Source organism: Diplotaxodon limnothrissa, linkage group LG5, assembly GCF_057381915.1.
Source record: "Diplotaxodon limnothrissa isolate DT_005_m linkage group LG5, D_limnothrissa_male_GT1.1, whole genome shotgun sequence".
Lineage (NCBI taxonomy): Eukaryota > Metazoa > Chordata > Actinopteri > Cichliformes > Cichlidae > Diplotaxodon > Diplotaxodon limnothrissa.
This window is the reverse complement of record NC_140600.1, coordinates 42,084,896-42,104,532: the sequence shown is the minus strand read 5'-3', so window position 1 is coordinate 42,104,532 and position 19,637 is coordinate 42,084,896. Positions and strand designations below refer to the sequence as shown.

Genomic DNA, 19,637 nt, shown 5'->3' with positions numbered 1-19,637 from the left:
TATTCCTCATCACAGAGGAACCATTTCGAAACTCTATGATACTATCCTGTCTTTTAGTAACCACTCTAATGTTAAGCTTAAGTGTCCATGGGAAGGGGAACTAGGAATTCGAATACATGAGGAGTCTTGGGAACAGGCTATCACGAGGGTACGATCTTCCACCTCCTGCGCTCGTCTTGGACCTATTCAATTTAAGGTCATACACAGGGCGCATTTCTCTAAGTCTAGACTTTTTGAATTGTAACTAGAAGTGGAAAACAAATGTGATAACTGCCACGGCTCTCCTTGTCACCTTAGCCACGTCTTTTCTGTGTCCTGAGCTGGAAGGTTTCTGGACAGGTATTTTGCTATTATGTCAGCTGTTCTTGGGGTAACTCTTCATTCCTGATTGCTGTATTTGGGATTCCTGATCGCTCACTTACACTTGACTCTACACAAAAAGATATCATAGCCTTCACATCCCTGTTAGCGAGACGTCTAATATTGTTGCAGTGGAAGTCTGTTAAGTATCCAACTAGTTCCCGGTGGCTTAAAGATGTTATGTTTTTTGTTTTTTTTTAAAAACTTGAAAAAATAAAATGTACGTTGAGAGGTTGCACAGCCAAATTTTTCCACAAGTGGCAACCCTTTATCTCTTATTTTACTGGTGTAGAGGTATTGCCTGGTTAATTGTATTTCGGTAAGTGCAAGTACTGTGTTGTTTTCTTTTTTCAATAAATAAATTACAAAAAAAATTGATTCAAAGTTTTTATTTGTAATTTATTGCTTTTCACTGTCATTTTAAAGATGAAGGCCAAAAATTATTTCAGTGTGAGTGCACATTGAAAAAGAAAGCAAGCGGAGCCACAGCAGGAATATTAGAGACTTGAGAAATGATAAAAGACAACTGAAGAGCATGACGACAGAAATATATTCTCAGAAAAACAACACCTAACCAAGTCAGGAGGATCACTGTAGGTCTTCAAAATGGAAAGTTAACTCATTCACTGCCAGCCATTGGCAGTGAATGAGTTAAACCCATTGACTCATTCACTGCAATTGACGGCTATAGACGTCAATGGCAGTGAATGAGTTAACAACAGGGTGCGAGCCTCCGGTGACAGTCAGGAACAGCTCTACACTGTCTTGTATTTCAAATATGTTTGTCTTGTTAGTTTTGAGCTTCTTAAATCAGGGCACTGAGTATAAAAATGTCATTTCAAAATATCAAGTTAAGTTTGATTATGGAGAAACTTGTGGCAAGATGGCGTCGTAGTGTGAACACCCGTCTCGCTGTGCTCCGGTGAGGTCCCTCGATTATCCGTCTAAAATACGTGTTCACCTGGTGAAACGTTACAAATGTGCGTGGGAGTAACTCTATAATGAGTCTGGACGACTATTTTTCTAAAATGCCTAACGTCAGGTCTAAGAAAAAGACAGCTCCGGTTGTGCAAGCTAGCGACATTGTGGGTCCTATGGCGGCTGAGCCTGAAGAAGCTAACGCCAGCGACACAGAAATCTCCGCTGACGCTGAGGAAACTGGGAGTGATATCGACCCGAATATCCTTGCGGCTTTGAGTAAGATAACTGACAGCATTACAACTTTGTTGGATGTTAAAGTTGATACTGTGCTGGCCGCAATCCGTGAACAGACGTCTCGGATCCAGGCTCTGGCGACACGGGTGGGAGACGCCGAGATACGGATTTCAGGCGTGGAAGACACGGCAGGTGTATTGCAGGTGAAAGTGGCTCGACTCGAAAAACAAGTAACTGAGATGGCAGACCACATGGACGATTTAGAGAACCGCAGCCGCAGATGTAACCTTCGCCTGGTCGGGCTTCCCGAGGGCACGGAGGCAAATGATGTTGTCGCCTTCATGGAGTCATGGCTCCCCTCCTATCTCGAGCTCACAACTAAAAATGGGAAGATCAAACTAGACCGCGCTCACCGCTCTCTAGCACCGAGGCCGGGCCCCAGCCAGCGCGCCAGACCCATCATTATGAAGCTTCACAACTTTGCTGATAAACAACGTGTGATGGCCGCAGCTCGGCGCCTGGCTACGCAGCCGAACCAACCAACAGGTCGGATCAAAGTCTCCTTCTTTAATGATTATTCAGCGGCGGTAGCCAAGAAACGCAAGGCTTTCGACGAGGTGAAAAGCTGCCTGAGGAAGAAGAATGTGGATTATGCGCTTCTCTACCCCGCCACACTGAGGCTGTTTGCCAACGGCAAGGAGAAGAGATTTAACACACCGGAGGCAGCTGCGTCCTACGCGGACTTGCTGCCCTGAATCCCCGTAACCACCGGAGTACTCCTTTTCTTCACACTATGCCTTATGAACCGGTGTGAGTACTTGCCGAATCTAGGCATATGTGACTCTCTTTTTTCGTCCTCGCTGCTTATAAGCGAGCAGGTGAAATCTTCCACCCCATCGGGCACCGGACGGACTGTGTTTTCGTCTATGGGTAGGCGTGAGTTACGCGCGTGCAATGCCCTTCGGCTTCCCCGACGGGCAGGAGGAGATTGGTTTTTCCCTACATGTTTAGTAGGGCTGTTGCCAAATCACTGTTCTTTGAATGTTCCGTCACACAGCTCTTTTTTTGTTGTTGTTTTTTTTTGTTTTTTTCCCTGTTTTATTTTCAACCAGGGTGTGGTGAACCCTTTGGCTCAATATGCTTTGTATGATACATGAATGAGTCTAATAATGAGTAGGCTGCGAATATGCACCTGGAATGTACGAGGGGTTCACAGCCCTATTAAGAGGAGGAAGATATTTACTTGTCTAAGAAAGGACGGTGTAGATGTTGCTATGTTACAAGAGACACATCTTGATAATAATGAACACTTGAAGTTGCAACAAGGATTATATGGACAAGTGTTTTTTTCATCCTTCACTACAAGAAGTAGAGGAGTGGCAGTGTTGATTAGGAAAAATGTACCTTTTGTAGTAACTGATTGCGTTAAGGATCTGAAGGGCCGCTACGTGATAGTCAAAGGGATTTTGCAAGGCCAAAATATTTTATTACTGAATGTTTATTTTCCACCTGCCCACCCGACTACCTTTCTTACCAAAATGTTTCTGGAATTAGCCCCATTTCTTCCTAACTCTACCGTTATTATTGGTGGTGATTTCAACTTAATGTTAAATCCGCTTATGGACAGATTTCCACATAGCATTGCAACTCCCTCTCCCCAGGCCAAAGGGCTTCACGCTCTATGCGACGAGTTTGGACTTGTTGATGCTTGGAGATATACTCACCCCTCCAATAAGCAATACACATTTTTTTCGGCTCCGCATAGGTCCCAAACTAGAATTGATTACTTTTTTCTCCCGGAAACTGACTTGGGTTCGGTAGTATCGTGCGACATAACAAGTATAATCATCTCAGATCACGCTAGAGTAATCATGGATCTCGATCTTAAAGCTGCGCTTCATAGGTCCCGTCACTGGAGGCTTAATACCATTATTCTTAAGGACGAGGAATTTACCTCTCACTTCTCTGCCGAATTTAAAGCGTTTTTGGATATCAACACCTCCTCAGCTAGTACTGCCTCTGTTTTGTGGGAAACATGCAAAGCTTATGCGAGGGGCCTAATTATTTCGTATTCTGCGACAAAGAAGCGACAACGGATGGAGGAACAAAAATCTTTAGAGAGCGAATTGATGGATAAGGAGAAAACATATATTGCCTCCCCATCACCACCATTATGGCAAGAAATAACCGCACTCAGGTCAGCGCTGAATTGCCTTCTTACCAGAGATGCAGAGAAGAAACTTAAATACACCAGACAGCGGTTCTACGAGCATGGAGATAAGGCCGGTAAATGTCTGGCGTACTATGTTAAGAAGCGCGCAGAATCTAATACCATTGCAGCGATATCTGATGAAGGTGGCCACAAGATATATGAAAACAAACTGATAAACGACTGTGTTAAGAAGTTCTACAAAGCCTTGTACTCTTCTCAACAAGTCCCGGAGGGGGAGCAGCTGATGCATAATTTCTTTACCCAATTCGACTTACCAAATTTGTCAGAGGAACAGAAGACTGCCCTTAACAGCCCTATAACTAAGACCGAAGTGTTTAAGGCTATTAAATCACTACGAAGTGGAAAGTCGCCAGGGCCTGACGGCTTCTGTTGTGAATTTTATAAACAGTTTCGAGATATTATTGTGGAACCGCTTCTTGATATGTTCAACCACTCCTTCATTACGGGTGAATTCCCGCAGACACTGAAGGAAGCCAACATTTCCCTAATTCTAAAGAAAGGGAAGTGTCCTGATTTGTGCGGATCCTACAGACCTATAGCCCTCTTAAATGTGGATAGGAAACTGCTTTCTAAAATTCTGGCCTCCCGCTTAGAAATTTTTTTACCTGTGCTGATAAGGGAGGACCAGACAGGCTTTATAAAAGGCCGAAACTCAGCCACCAATGTTAGACGCTTACTGAACGCTATTGTAGCTTTCAAGCAAAAATCTATTGACGGCCTGGTGCTTTCTCTCGATGCGGAGAAAGCATTTGACAGAATTGAGTGGTCTTATTTGTTGTATACTCTAGGCAAATTCGGCTTAGGGGAGAATTTTATAAAATGGGTCAAAGTTATCTACAATAATCCACAGGCAGCAGTCCTGACTAATGGACTTAGGTCTGATTACTTCAACACTCATAGGGGAGTTATGCAGAGCTGCCCCTTATCGCCCCTTCTATTCGCTCTGGCCATAGAGCCTCTTGCTGAGGCCATAAGGGCGACGCCCACAATACGTAGTTTAGAGATTGGACAGCTGTGTCATAAAATAACCTTATACGCGGACGACATCTTGATTCTTTTGACTTACCCTGTAACATCCGTACCCAGTCTCATTGAGGTGATTGACAGGTTTAGCCGTTTCTCTGGCTATAGAATCAATTTGGCTAAGTCAGAGGCCATGCCTCTCGGTACTCTTTTCACAATGCCAGCTACTGTTCCTTCTTTTCCTTTTAAATGGTCTCCTAATGGATTTGTGTATTTGGGGATCTTTATTACCCCGTCTCTCGACCAATTGTACAAAGCCAACTTCACACCCTTATTTGGCAAACTCAAACAGGACCTAGAGCGGTGGGCGTCACTTCCTGTCTCCTGGCTAGGACGCATTGCCCTGATCAAAATGAATGTGCTGCCCAGGCTATTGTATCCTATCCAAATGATCCCCGTCTTGTTCTCTAAGAGAGTACTGAAGGACATAAATGGTTGGCTCACCTCTTTCATCTGGAACAAGCGCAGACCCAGGCTCAAGATGGCAGTGTTGCATCTGCCAAGCTCCAGGGGCGGCTTGGATCTACCTAATATTAGATTGTATCAGCTTTCTGCCCATTTAAGATTTGTGAGCGACTGGGTTAGGGGTAAAACCTCAATCTGGTCGGATATTGAGACAGCTCTGTCACAATGCAAACTGAGCGATCTATTATTTTGTAATGATTTTAACGGAATTAAGGCCCTTTGTACAAATCCTGTAACAATCAACACCCTAAAAGCGTGGCGAATTGTCCGCCGTCTTGAGGTTCAAGGTTCAAGGTTCTTTATTTGTCACATGCATAGTTATACAAGTATATCACACAGTGAAATGTAGCCTGACACGCTCCTCGACATGTGCAAAAATTGGGGAGGGGGGGGGGGGGGGGGTGTAGAGGAAGAACATAAAAAACACCCAGCACGCCCCTGCGGGCGGTTTATCCTTCAAGCTCGGGTCCTCTACCAGAGGCCTGGGAGCTTGAGGGTCCTGCGCAGTATCTTAGCTGTTCCCAGGACTGCACTCTTCTGGACAGAGATCTCCGATGTTGTTCCCGGGATCTGCTGGAGCCACTCGCCTAGCTTGGGAGTCACCGCACCTAGTGCTCCGATTACCACGGGGACCACCGTTACCTTCACCCTCCACATCCTCTCGAGCTCTTCTCTGAGCCCTTGGTATTTCTCCAGCTTCTCGTGTTCCTTCTTCCTGATATTGCTGTCATTCGGAACCGCTACATCGATCACTACGGCCGTCTTCTTCTGTTTGTCTACCACCACTATGTCCGGTTGGTTAGCCACCACCATTTTGTCCGTCTGTATCTGGAAGTCCCACAGGATCTTAGCTCGGTCATTCTCCACCACCCTTGGGGGCATCTCCCATTTTGACCTCGGGACTTCCAGGTTATACTCGGCACAGATGTTCCTGTACACTATGCCGGCCACTTGGTTATGGCGTTCCATGTATGCCTTGCCTGCTAGCATCTTGCACCCTGCTGTTATGTGCTGGATTGTCTCTGGGGCATCTTTACACAGCCTGCACCTGGGGTCTTGCCTGGTGTGATAGACCCCAGCCTCTATGGATCTTGTGCTCAGAGCTTGTTCTTGTGCTGCCATGATTAGTGCTTCTGTGCTGTCTTTCAGTCCAGCTTTGTCCAGCCACTGGTAGGATTTCTGGATATCAGCCACCTCCTCTATCTGCCGGTGGTACATACCGTGCAGGGGCCTGTCCTTCCATGATGGTTCCTCGTCTCCCTCCTCTTTCTTGGGTTTCTGCTGCCTGAGGTATTCACTGAGCACTCGGTCAGTTGGGGCCATCTTCCCAATGTATTGGGAAGATGGCAAGTAACCCTGGCGGAAGGGGCTACATGAATAGGATGAGGGACCTATGGATATATATATATATATATATTTATTTATTTATATATATATTTATTTATTTATATATATATTTATTTATTTATATATATATATATTTATTTATTTATATATATATTTATTTATTTATATATATATATATTTAAAATTTATTTAACCTTTATTTAACCAGGAATGTCCCGTTGAGATCAAAGACCTCTTTTTCAAGGGAGTCCTGGCACCCCTAATATTTATATTAGGGGTGCAACGATATTCGTATCGATATTGAACCGTTCGATACAGTGCTTTCGGTTCGGTTCGGTACGCATATGTATCGAACAATACAAAATTTGTAATTTATTTTATCAACTTTCCCTCTGACGATGCTGTCTGTGTTGAGCGCTCAGTGGATCTGCGTTCAACTGCTCCGCCTAGGGTCGACAGTGCAGCCTAGGCGGAGTAGTCGAACGCAGATTCTCTGAGCGCTCAACACAGACAGCATCGTCAGAAGGAAGAGCGCAGGGCAAGCTAGTGAGACAGAAGTTAAGCTCTCCTTACAACATGGACGTTCCCCACTTTCATTCAGATCTGGTGTTTGGAATTATTTTGGTTTCCATGTGACGTATGACCCTGAAGGTAAGCGAGTCATGGACTAAAGTAAAACAGTATGTTGGATGTGCCATGCAATGCTCAATTACATGGGTGGGAACTAGTGTGTTAGCGCAGTTAGCTCGTTAACGTGTTGGCCGTCTAGCCCCATGCACGGGGCGATCGGCAGTAGCTCGTTAACGGAGATTTGCCGTGTTGTGGCGTTAAGGTAATTTCAACGAGATTAACCTGAAAGCACTAGTGGGAACACAACGAATATGACTGCACATTTACGCCGACATCATCCTAGTGCAAAGACAAGTGGAAGCAGAAAAAAAACAAGCACGCATGCTACTAACTTTAGCCGAGTCATTTAGACAGCTGTTAGCACATGATTCTCCTTATATGTTTAATATGCTGCTGAGAATATAGCCCAGAAGAAGCGGATAGTATAGCTTTTATTTTGGAAAGAGACATTTCTCTGTAATAAACTCTCTTTTCCAAAGATGAGTGATTCCTCAATCAGATACAGGGCTCGCAATATCGCTAGCCCGACGTCCCGGGGCTAGCGATTTTTTCAGTCGGGGTACCAAAATCTATCTCTGCCCTGCCCGTCTGGCTTTTGTAGGAAGGAAAAATATATGTCAATGCTTTTGCATTCTTTCGGAAATGTAGCTGGGTAATTATTTCATTGGCATCGGTGAGCCACTGTCAATATGTGACATATTGAAATCGCGTTTGAATTTGCGCTTGTTTTTTTGCTTTCACTTTGCAATTGCGCGAACTGTGTATAGAGAGCAACAGCACTGATCTGTGAGTGATGATAATTTGTGCACCAATTCCTCTGACATCGTCTTATTAATTGTTAGCTTACTATGCAAACATGACAAGTGAAATCTCCCGCAGCAAGCTTAAACATGTGAGAGGTTGATCGCGCAGAGAATCACTGAGCTTATGTGAGTGCGTGTGTAAAAGCAGCAGGATATATATTTGACTACGATGACCTGGATGACTGAGAACCTTCACAGACAGATATATATTTTAGTTCTGCTGAGCCAAATAAGACAGGTCAGGGTGAAGAAGTGACAGCCAAAGAAAAGCTTACCACAAAACGGAGAAGTTATGACAAATCAGACTATAAGGCAAAAAGAAAGTGCAGCTTTATGGTTTCATGGACAAAAGAATTTCTGTGGCTGCAATATGACGAGCTAAATAACCAGGGCTGCACATACAGTGGGGCAAAAAAGTATTTAGTCAGCCACCGATTGTGCAAGTTCCCCCACTTAAAATGATGACAGAGGTCAGTAATTTGCACCAGAGGTACACTTCAACTGTGAGAGACAGAATGTGAAAAAAAAAATCCATGAATTCACATGGTAGGATTTGTAAAGAATTTATTCGTAAATCAGGGTGGAAAATAAGTATTTGGTCACCTCAAACAAGGAAAATCTCTGGCTCTCACAGACCTGTAACGTCTTCTGTAAGAAACTTTTCTGTCCCCCACTCGTTACCTGTATGAATGGCACCTGTTTGAACTCATCATCTGTATAAAAGACACCTGTCCACAGCCTCAAACAGTCAGACTCCAAACTCCGCCATGGCCAAGACCAAAGAGCTTTCGAAGGACACCAGGAAAAGTATTGTAGACCTGCACCAGACTGGGAAGAGTGAATCTACAATAGGCAAGCAGCTTGGTGTGAAAAAATCAACTGTGGGAGCAATCATCAGAAAATGGAAGACATACAAGACCACTGATAATCTCCCTCGATCTGGGGCTCCACGCAAGATCTCATCCCGTGGGGTCAAAATGATCATGAGAACGGTGAGCAAAGATCCCAGAACCACACGGGGGGACCTGGTGAATGACCTGCAGAGAGCTGGGACCAAAGTAACAAAGGTCACCATCAGTAACACACTACAACGGCAGGGAATCAAATCCCGCAGTGCCAGACGTGTTCCGCTGCTGAAGCCAGTGCATGTCCAGGCCCGTCTGAAGTTTGCCAGAGAGCACATGGATGATACAGCAGAGGATTGGGAGAATGTCACGTGGTCAGATGAAACCAAAGTAGAACTTTTTGGTATAAACTCAACTCGTCGTGTTTGGAGGAAGAAGAATAGTGAGTTGCATCCCAAGAACACCATACCTACTGTGAAGCATGGGGGTGGAAACATCATGCTATGGGGCTGTTTTTCTGCCAAGGGGACAGGACGACTGATCCGTGTTAAGGACAGAATGAATGGGGCCATGTATCGTGAGATTTTGAGCCAAAACCTCCTTCCATCAGTGAGAACTTTGAAGATGAAACGAGGCTGGGTCTTCCAACATGACAATGATCCAAAACACACCGCCCGGGCAACAAAGGAGTGGCTCCGTAAGAAGCATTTGAAAGTCCTGGAGTGGCCTAGCCAGTCTCCAGACCTCAACCCCATAGAAAATCTGTGGCGGGAGTTGAAAGTCCGTGTTGCTCGGCGACAGCCCCAAAACATCACTGCTCTCGAGAAGATCTGCATGGAGGAATGGGCCAAAATACCAGCTACTGTGTGTGCAAACCTGGTAAAGACCTATAGTAAACGTTTGACCTCTGTTATTGCCAACAAAGGTTATGTTACAAAGCATTGAGTTGTATTTTTGTTATTGACCAAATACTTATTTTCCACCCTGATTTACGAATAAATTCTTTACAAATCCTACCATGTGGATTCATGGATTTTTTTTTCACATTCTGTCTCTCACAGTTGAAGTGTACCTCTGGTGAAAATTACTGACCTCTGTCATCATTTTAGGTGGGGGAACTTGCACAATCGGTGGCTGACTAAATACTTTTTTGCCCCACTGTAAGTGGTCCGCAGGTGCGCATTCGCTGTCAAAATAAAAAACACGCACAAGGGTTAGGGTTAAATTTAAAAACTGTACTTTTGAGTTAAAATATATATTTATAATTTTAATAAATGACAAATTAAAAAGGCATGAACATTTTTTTGTATCGAAAAAATATCGAACCGTGACATCAAAGTATCGAACCGAACCGAACCGTGAATTTTGTGTATCGTTGCACCCCTAATATATACACTCAACAAAAATATAAACGCAACACCTTTGTTACTGCTCCTATTCCCCTTGGGATGGACGTAGAGACCTAAAATTCATTCCAGATACACAATATAACCATCCCTCCCAAACAGTGGTCACAAATCAGTCCAAATGTGTGGTAGTGGGCACATCTGCTATATTGAGATAATCCATCCCACCTCACAGGTGTGCCACATCAGGATGCTGATCTGACATCATGAGTAGTGCACAGGTGTACCTCAGACTGCCCACAACAAAAGGCCACCCTGGAATGTGCAGTTTTCTGCGCTATTGGGGGTCTGGGGACCCAGAACCGGTCAGTATCTGGTGTGACCACCATTTGCCTCATGCAGTGCAACACATCGTCGCATGGAGTCTATCAGATTGTCAATTGTGGCCTGTGGAATGTTGGTCCACTCCACTTCAATGGCTGTGCGAGGTTGTTGGATATTCGTGGGAACTGGTACACGCTGTCGTATACGCCGGTCAAGCACATCCCGAACATGCTCAATGGGTGACATGTCCGGTGAGTATGCTGGCCATGCAAGAACTGGGACATTCTCAGCTGCCATCTGCCCTGAACAATGTGAACCATGATTCATCCGTGAAGCGCACACCTCTCCAACGTGCCAGACGCCATCGGATGTGAGCATTTGCCCACACAAGTCTGTTACGGCGACGAGCTGGAGTCAGGTCAAGACCCCGATGAGGACGACGGGCATGCAGTTGAGCGTCCCTGAGACGGTTTCTGACAGTTTGTGCAGAAATTGTTTGGTTGTGCAAACCAATTGTTCCAGCAGCTGTCTGGGTGGCTGGTCTCAGACGATCTTGGAGGTGAACCTGCTGGATGTGGAGGTCCTGGGCTGGTGTGGTTACACGAGGTCTGCGGTTGTGAGGCCGGTTGGATGTGCTGCCATATTCTCTGAAAGGCCTGTGGAGACGGCTTATGGTTGAGAAATGAACATTCAATGCACGGGCGACAGATCTGGTTGACATTCAAATTCAAATTCAAATTTTATTTGTCACGTACACAGTCATACACAGTACGATATGTAGTGAAATGCTTGGACAACTGCTCGTGACCTAAAGAAAACAAAAAAGGAAAAGGCTATGAATAAGATAGGAAATAAATATGAAAAATTAAAAAGGGTAAATTTAACTAGGAAGGAATAAAATATAAATTAAGGTTAAAAATGAAATAACTGTACAACACAAATTAGAATGAAGGGTAAATTTAACTGGGAAGAATAAGATAAAGATAAATATATAAATTAAAGTTGAAAATAAAATAACTGTACAACAAAATACACAATACACAATATAGAACTATATAAGAATGTATGAAGAAATCTAAATATAAATAAATATATACACAATAACAGCAGCTGTACAAGTATTAACCGGAAATGAAGAATATAGTGACCAGTGTTGTGCAAAACCAAAGTCCAGAAAGTCCAGTGTGTGTGTGTAAGAACTGTATGTGTGGGTCAGTACTGTGTGGTGGTGTGATTGAGAGACCGTATCGCCTGCAGGAAGAAGCTCCTCCTCAGTCTCTCTGTGTTGGTCTTCAGGGAGCGGAATCGCTTTCCTGACCTCAACAGAGAGAACAGTCTGTTGTTGGGATGGCTGAGGTCCTTCACGATCTTCCTGGCCTTGGTCCAGCACCGCCTGCTGTAGATTGAGTGCAGGTCAGGGAGCTCGGAGCGGATGGTGCGCTCAGCTGACCGCACAACCCTCTGTAGAGCTCGTCTGTCCTGCATGGTGCTGTTCCCGAACCAGGTTAAGATGTTTCCCGCCAGGATGCTCTCTATGGTGCACGAGTAAAAGTTCCTGAGCACCTTGGAGGGCAGTTGGAAGTCTCTCAAGCGTCTGAGGTGGTAGAGACGCTGTCGGGCCTTTTTCACCACGGTGTTGATGTGACAGGACCATGACAGGTCCTGCGTGATGTGAACTCCGAGGTATTTGAAGCTGTCCACTCTCTCCACTGGGCACTCGTTGATGACGGGGGTCTGGTAGTTCCTCTCCTGCTTAGTGCTGAAGTCCACTATCAGCTCCTTTGTCTTACTGACGTTTAGAAGGAGGTTGTTCCTCTGGCACCAGTTCTCCAGATTCCTAATCTCCTTCAGGTAGGCCGTCTCGTTGTTATCAGAGATCAGGCCCACCACGACGGTGTCGTCAGCAAACTTGATGATGGTGGTGGAGCTGGTAGTGGCCACACAGTCATATGTGTACAAAGAGTACAGCAGGGGGCTCCAGTGCTGAGAGTGGTGGAGGCTGAGACATGTCCGCCCATCCTTACTGCCTGTGGTCTGCCAGTTAGGAAGTTGGAGATCCACTGACACATAGATGAGCTGAGTCCCAGATGCTCCAGCTTGGTGGTGAGTGTGGAGGGAATTATGGTGTTAAATGCAGAGCTGTAGTCTATGAAGAGCATTTTAACATAATTCCCCCTTCTAGTGTCCAAGTGAGTGAGTGATGTGTGGAGGAGATGAGAGATGGCATCGTCTGTGGAACGATTTGGACGGTAAGCGAACTGTAGTGGGTCCAGTGTGTCTGGTAGTGAAGAAATGATGAAGTCTCTGACCAGGCGTTCAAAGCACTTCATCACTACTGAGGTGAGGGCTACAGGGCGATACTCATTGAGAGAAGCAGGGTGGGGTTTCTTCGGGACAGGAACAATGATGGACTCTTTGAAGCATGTGGGGATCACCGACTGAGATAAAGAGATGTTGAATATCTCAGTGAACACAGGAGCTAGCTGGTATGCGCAGTCTCTTAGGATACGACCTGGGATGCCGTCTGGTCCTGCTGCTTTCCTGGTGTTCACTCTCTTGAAGGCTCTCCTTACTTCATGCTCGGAGATGACGAGCACGTTTCCGGTGCTGGCAGTATCTTCCTGTCTGCAGCCGTTAGCGCCGCTAACACTAGCATTGTTGGAGACCTTAGCTGCAGCCTCGAAGCGAGCATAGAAAGTGTTCAGCTCGTCTGCCAGAGTCACGGCCGCGTTCGTCATACCGGTTGTTGGTGCTTTATAGTCCGTTATTGTCCTTAGTCCCCGCCACAGGCTCCTAGAGTCACTCTGTTGGAGTTGTGACTCTAGTTTCCTCCCGTAGCGCTGCTTCGCCTCTTTCACCGCCCTCCGCACGTTATATGACGCGGCTTTGTACGGGTCCATGTCCCCCGTCATGAGTCCCGTGTTGTAGGCAGCGGTGCGGGATCTCAGAGCGTCGCGGATGGTTTTATCCACCCACGGCTTCTGGTTGGGAAACGTTGTGATAGTCTTTGTCTCCACGGTATCATCCGCTAGTTTCCCGATGAATCCCACAACCGCTTCCGTAAACACGTTGACGTCATCGTCGGAGCTGTTTCTGAACATGCCCCAGTCTGCGTCATCGAGTGCGTCCTGTAACGCGGCCACCGATTGATCCGTCCAGCGCGCGACCTTCCTCTGAACCGGAACTTCCTGTTTCAGCCTTTGTTTGTATTTTGGGATGAGGAAGATGGCGGCGTGATCAGATTTGCCAAAAGGAGGGCGGGATTGTGCCTTGTAGCCGTCCTTGACCGTAGTGTAGCAGTGGTCCAGTGTCCTTTCACCCCTGGTGGGGCAGGTGATGTGTTGATAAAAGTTCGGCGCTGCGCGTTTGAGGTTGGCGCTATTAAAGTCCCCCGTCACAATAAGCGCAGCGTCCCGGTGTTGTGTCTGGTGCTGTGTGAGTGCCTCATGCAGCTCGCATAAGGCGGTGACCGTGTCCGCTTGTGGTGGAATATAAACGGCACTTATAATGACCGATGTAAATTCCCGAGGTAGATAAAAAGGACGACACATGATGGACAGTAGTTCCAGATTTGGTGTGCAGGAGCGTGTGAGAGGAACAACGTTCGCACTGTTGCACCAGTTGTTGTTCACCATTAAACACACGCCGCCTCCCCTTGACTTCCCCGAGTCCCATGTCCTGTCCATGCGGTGAACCGAGAAGAACTCGGCCGGCTGGATGGCGTGGTCCGGCACCGCTGGGTTCAGCCATGTCTCGGTGAAGCAGAGGAGATTGCAGTCCCGAATGTCTCTCTGGAACTTTATCCTGGCCCTGAGGTCGTCAAGCTTGTTCTCCAGTGACTGGACGTTGGCGAGCAGGATGCTAGGCAGAGGTGTGCGGTGTGCACGAGCTCTCAGCCTGTTCCTGACGCCGGCTCGCTTCCCTCTAGGCCGCCGCCGCTTCCCTTTGTTCTCCCTCGAGATCTCACTCGGCCAGCTCGGATCCGGAGTTAAAAACTTCGAATTGTGAGTACATTGTAAACCAATAGAAACAAGAGTGTCACTGTCATACCTAATGTACCCAATGGTGATGATTTTGCCGATTTAGAAACGCTGAAAACTAACTTAAAAAACAAAGACAAAGAAAAAGTGGTCGGAGCAGTCGTGACGGCAGCCGACCTCAACGGCGCCATCCTGCCAATTGCACGCTCCCTCATTGCTTGTGGCATCTGTGGCATTTTGCTGTGAGACAAAACTGCACATTCCAGGGTGGCCTTTTGTTGTGGGCAGTCTGAGGTACACCTGTGCACTACTCATGATGTCAGATCAGCATCCTGATGTGGCACACCTGTGAGGTGGGATGGATTATCTCAATATAGCAGATGTGCCCACTACCACACATTTGGACTGATTTGTGACCATACAGTTGTTGAGAAGCAGTCCTGCAGTTGAGAAAGGGCTCCTTCAGGCCAGGTTTTTATTGTCTTTGTCTGGGGCTTTGTTTTTCTCAGCAGGGGGGTGTAGGTGGGGGTGAGGGACATGCAGAGGTGGTCAGATCCAGCCAGGTGGGGGAGGGGTGTCGCTCTGAAAGCATGCCTGATGTTTGAATAGACATGGTCCAAAGTGTGTTCTCCTCTCGTAGCAAAGTCCACGAACTGGACAAATTTAGGAAGCACAGTCTTTAGGCACGCTTTGTTAAAGTCGCCGGCGACAATAAAAACCCCATCGGGGTGGGCAAGCTGTTGTTTGTTTATGGTGTTGAGCAAGAGGCTGAGAGCCGTGCTAACGTTAGCATCCGGCGGTATATAAACAGCTATCACAATAACTACTGTAAACTCCCTCGGGATGTAAAAAGGTCTGCACGAGACTGCCAGAACCTCCAAATCAGGAGAACAGTGTGTGTGAATGATCCTGCTGTTACAACACCACTCGTTATGCACGTAAACACATAGCCCCCCTCCTCTGCTTTTACCTGAGTTGCTGTTTCTGTCATGCCGGTGTAGCGTGCGGCCTGCTAACTCGACTGCAGCGTCGGGAATCAGCGGGTGAAGCCACGTCTCCGTAATAAGAATAATGCTGCAGTTACGTGCAAAGCTTGTGTTGGCTATCTGTAGCTCCAATTCGTCAAGTTTGTGGGTGATGGATCTGGCGTTCGATAGGAAAAGGCTCGGAAGTGCTGGCCGGTGTGGATGTTTGCGTAGCCTAGCGTCTGAGCCCGACCGGCATCCCCTCTTCTGCTTTCTTTCCCTCCGTCGCCTTCTACGCTTGCTGGGCGGGCAGACCATCCACGGTGACCCTGGCGGTCTCGCTATCTCCACCAGGATGTTGTGTGTTCGCTGATAGTCGCCAGAAACAGACAAACTATATTTAAAACCTAGATCAATTAGGTTCTGGCGACTGTAAGAGATGGCGGCGTTGCAAACATTCAAAAATATCCACATTAAAAGTAAAAACGAGCACCAAACTGGAGAGCTAAGAGCCGCTGCACCCGTGCGCGCCGCCATCTTGTTTTTCACGTGTGAAGCCTGAAGCAGATGCCAGCATACCAGGTTAAGGAGACGCAGGCCATAGCCAGACTCAGGGTACATGTGGAGCGAGTCATTAGGAGGATCAAACAGAACAAACTTTTTGATAGCATCATTACCATGTCACATGTTTATAATATCAACCAACTGTTTGCAGTGGCATGTATGCTGTCAAATTACCAGAACACAGCATTAGTTAAAAAATGGGTTAAGTGAGACAAGATGGATTTTTCCCAAGACACCAGTGCCAGTAACTTATGGAAAATGACCTGCAGCTGAGGCCACTACAGTTGCATTTCTTCCTTCTCAGCTGACAATACTTGATTACAGAACTGGTACTTGAGTGCTGATAGTTGAGTTTCAGTTATTGATAATTCAAATTCATTGCAAATGTTTAATGTTAATAATACTGTTTAATTATACTACTATATTACTATTCAGATTCAACAAAACTGTTTATCAAAATTATAAAGTAAATCACTAAATCGTTTTAAAATCATAAGTGACATTGAGCTTTTGGAACATCAAAAATACCATTTGTCATTTTCTACAGTTCAGTTGTGTTATTGTCTAAATGTATATCAGTATGCTAGGCATGGAGTTTTAAATACTTACCATGTAAATAAGTTCTGCACAAATTCAACGTTTTAATGTGTGTTTTTAAAAATTAAATTGATGCCATTGCTTAAATAACAGTTTATTGATGTCACATAAAGGTAACATGTAACAACAAAAGAATTCATGAAATATATTGAAAATAAAACATCAGTTATTTTGTTCCAGCCAGCCTGAAGGATCTGTTTTTCTTTTTGCTGTTTTCACTGTTCATTTTTTCAAACACAGGTATCTTGGCATATATATGTAAAAAAAGAAATAGTCTGCCTTTTCTCTGATTGCATTGTGCACATCTATATCCATGTATATTCTTTGCACTAGGTAGTCCTCTTGTGCCCACACAACAAAGTCACACCACTGCATCCCACTGATGAGCAGTTGTCCTTGCACTTGCCAGTAATATGCGTGGCTCTTTTTTAGTTTAGGGGTACCACATTCCATCTGCACATATTTGCAGTCAATAAAGTTTTGTACATTGGGACATTTGAATTCGACGAAGCCAAACTGGGGGTATTCATTGGGGTCAAAAACAACACCATCAGGAGATGCAGCAAGCCAGGGGGCAATGGGGTGAATGACCAGACCACAGGGTGAGTAGTTAACATTCATTAGCCTACTATACTCTGCTGCTATTGCAGGCTCCATCTCAGTTCCTCTCCTCATGTCTGCTGTCTGCCTTGTTCCCTTCAATATACGCTCTGCTAGTGACTCGGCCGAGCTCTGGCCTCTGACGTGACACACCTCCCGAAACCTAGAGGCAGTCACTCTGGGCCTGCGGAGCTGATGCCACTCAGACGAAGAGCTTTGCTCACGTGTAGCTTCCTCTATTTTGTGAGCCATTTCCAGAGTTACAGACAAGCTTTTCAGATGCAGAAGCTCTTCTTCTGAGCACACAAACACACAATCTGATGGCAAGATGTCATACCCCTCCAGAGGCAAGTGCGGTGTTGGTGGTGCATCGCGGTGTAGTGTGATGTACCGGGTTGTCAAAACCGGCTGCTGATATGACAGAACACTGCCCTCCTGCACCAGCCCAAAGGCACTTTCCACAAGGGGCTTGTCAGGTCTCATGTTCATTGTGGTCACAAGTGGCCTGTCCTCAATATTAAATTTTGCATATGCCTCCGTTATTCTGAACAAGCAGGGATCTGGTAACGGACCCACCATGCCTCTGTAGAAGCCACTCCTAAAGAAAACATCAATGACAATAATGTAAGGAAGAAGGTTGTTATACTGAACAACAACTAAACTAAAAACTAAAAGGTGTAAAACAGTGGTGCATAAGTTAGAGACTGGGATGTATATGTACATGACTGAGTTAGCCGTCTTCAGAAAGTGTAATGTTGTATGTAAATTAATACCTATTCTGACACATGTATGTATGAAAAAAATAGCAACATACATTTGTAACACATGAAACCAAATTTTACAAATGTAATTACCGTACTCCAGTCTGGGCCATCCTATTTGGTACCGGCTTAGTGAAGACCATGGAGTTGATGGGTCCTGGCCTCACACCCTAACAGAAGACACATTTACTATGGATGGTGTTGCTGTTCATATGTAAACATGGACTAATTCAAAAACTTTAACCTCATTTAAATTACCACTGTCCGTGGCTTGTGCCATTGCTGTTCAGATTCCGTGCAGCTATGCACAGGGGGGACAACCGGCACTCTGAGTTGTGAGTAGTGTGCTGTTTGGAAGAGCAGTGCCACTGTGTGATTGCACATAACAGCGCCTGCCACACAGGAGCACTGGCTATGTGTCAGTATCACCGGCGATGAATCCAGAAGCTTAATCTAAGAAGAAAGAACGAAAATTAAAAATTTAACATCTTCATGGAAGAGCCGAACAGGAACATAGTTCAGTGTTATGGTTACGCACCCTCCTGAATGCTTAGTGTTTCCTTCTCTCCCTATTAAAACAACTTAACCATGCTTGATAACTGTAATAACTTAGATTGTGTATATTTGCAGTATTAACTGGTTGTCAAATGTTTCTGATCACCCAAACACACGTTGATTTAACTATCTGACTAGTCAAATTAGGAGTGATAAAGCAGGGAGACAAGGAAAACATTCAAGTTGATGGGCCTTTAGGAATGAACTTAACTAATGCTTAAATGAACTGAACCCCACTGAACGGGGATTAACAACTTTACACAGCTTCCTGCCTACACTTAGTCTGTGTGGTGCCTCACTCTTCCTCATTGACCTGTAGCACAGGGCTCTCACACCGACCTCCCCTGACAACCTGTCTTTATTGGACACTGAATAAAGATACAAGTACCATTAGCATTATTTCTGTATTACTCATTTCAGCATGTCTTAAACATATATTTTACACTTAGCAAGAGTAGCATTAGGTAGTTAACTACCTCCATAGTTAGCCAACTACCTAACGCTATTATAACAGTGTCTAACTACAAAAGTGACATTAGTTAAGAAAACCTCAACTATAGTTTAGGACGACATAAAACACCGTTTAAGAAAACATGTAATGTAGAGAACTGACATCAAATGAAGGACATAGCGGAGTAACGTAGTGTTTGCATTTGACGTTAGCTAGCGTTTCTTTGTCGGTTAATTTACGCTTTCTTACCTTCGTAGTTGTGTATATATGATGCAGCATATAACTTAAATCCTTTATCTAATTTGCTGGCGGGGGTAGTCGTCACTCTGCAAATCCGATGAACATCGTGATGTTCAATTTTGGGAGCTCTTGTAGGCAGCGAGTGTAGAACGTCGCCATGGTTTAACCGCACCGGAAGCACTGGGGCAGGACTACATAGAACGCGGAAGTGTTAGTGCAAGTAGTCCATTATAGATGATGTGAGAGGGCGGGTGTGTGTGTTTAGGGCACGGATGGCTTGGGGATAGAAGCTCCTCTTGAGTCTCTCTGTCCTTGCCCGGAAGATGCGGAACCTTCTACCAGATTGCAGAAGTTGGAACAGTTTGTTGCCTGGATGGGACGGGTCCTTCAGTA

The 19,637-nt window shown here is 45.5% G+C and overlaps 1 protein-coding gene across 1 annotated transcript; it reads right to left on the bottom strand.

The window, feature by feature from the left end:
- Positions 1-16,816: 16,816 nt before the first annotated feature.
- On the bottom strand, positions 16,817-19,315 carry LOC146632941 (uncharacterized). The gene is made up of 4 exons (XM_085354801.1): positions 19,254-19,315; positions 18,257-18,451; positions 18,092-18,168; positions 16,817-17,835 (listed from the first exon to the last, which is right to left on the bottom strand). Exons 1-4 carry the CDS (start codon positions 19,281-19,283, stop codon positions 16,860-16,862), a joined length of 1,278 nt encoding a protein of 425 aa, XP_085210927.1. The 5' UTR covers positions 19,284-19,315; the 3' UTR covers positions 16,817-16,859.
- Positions 19,316-19,637: the final 322 nt, after the last annotated feature.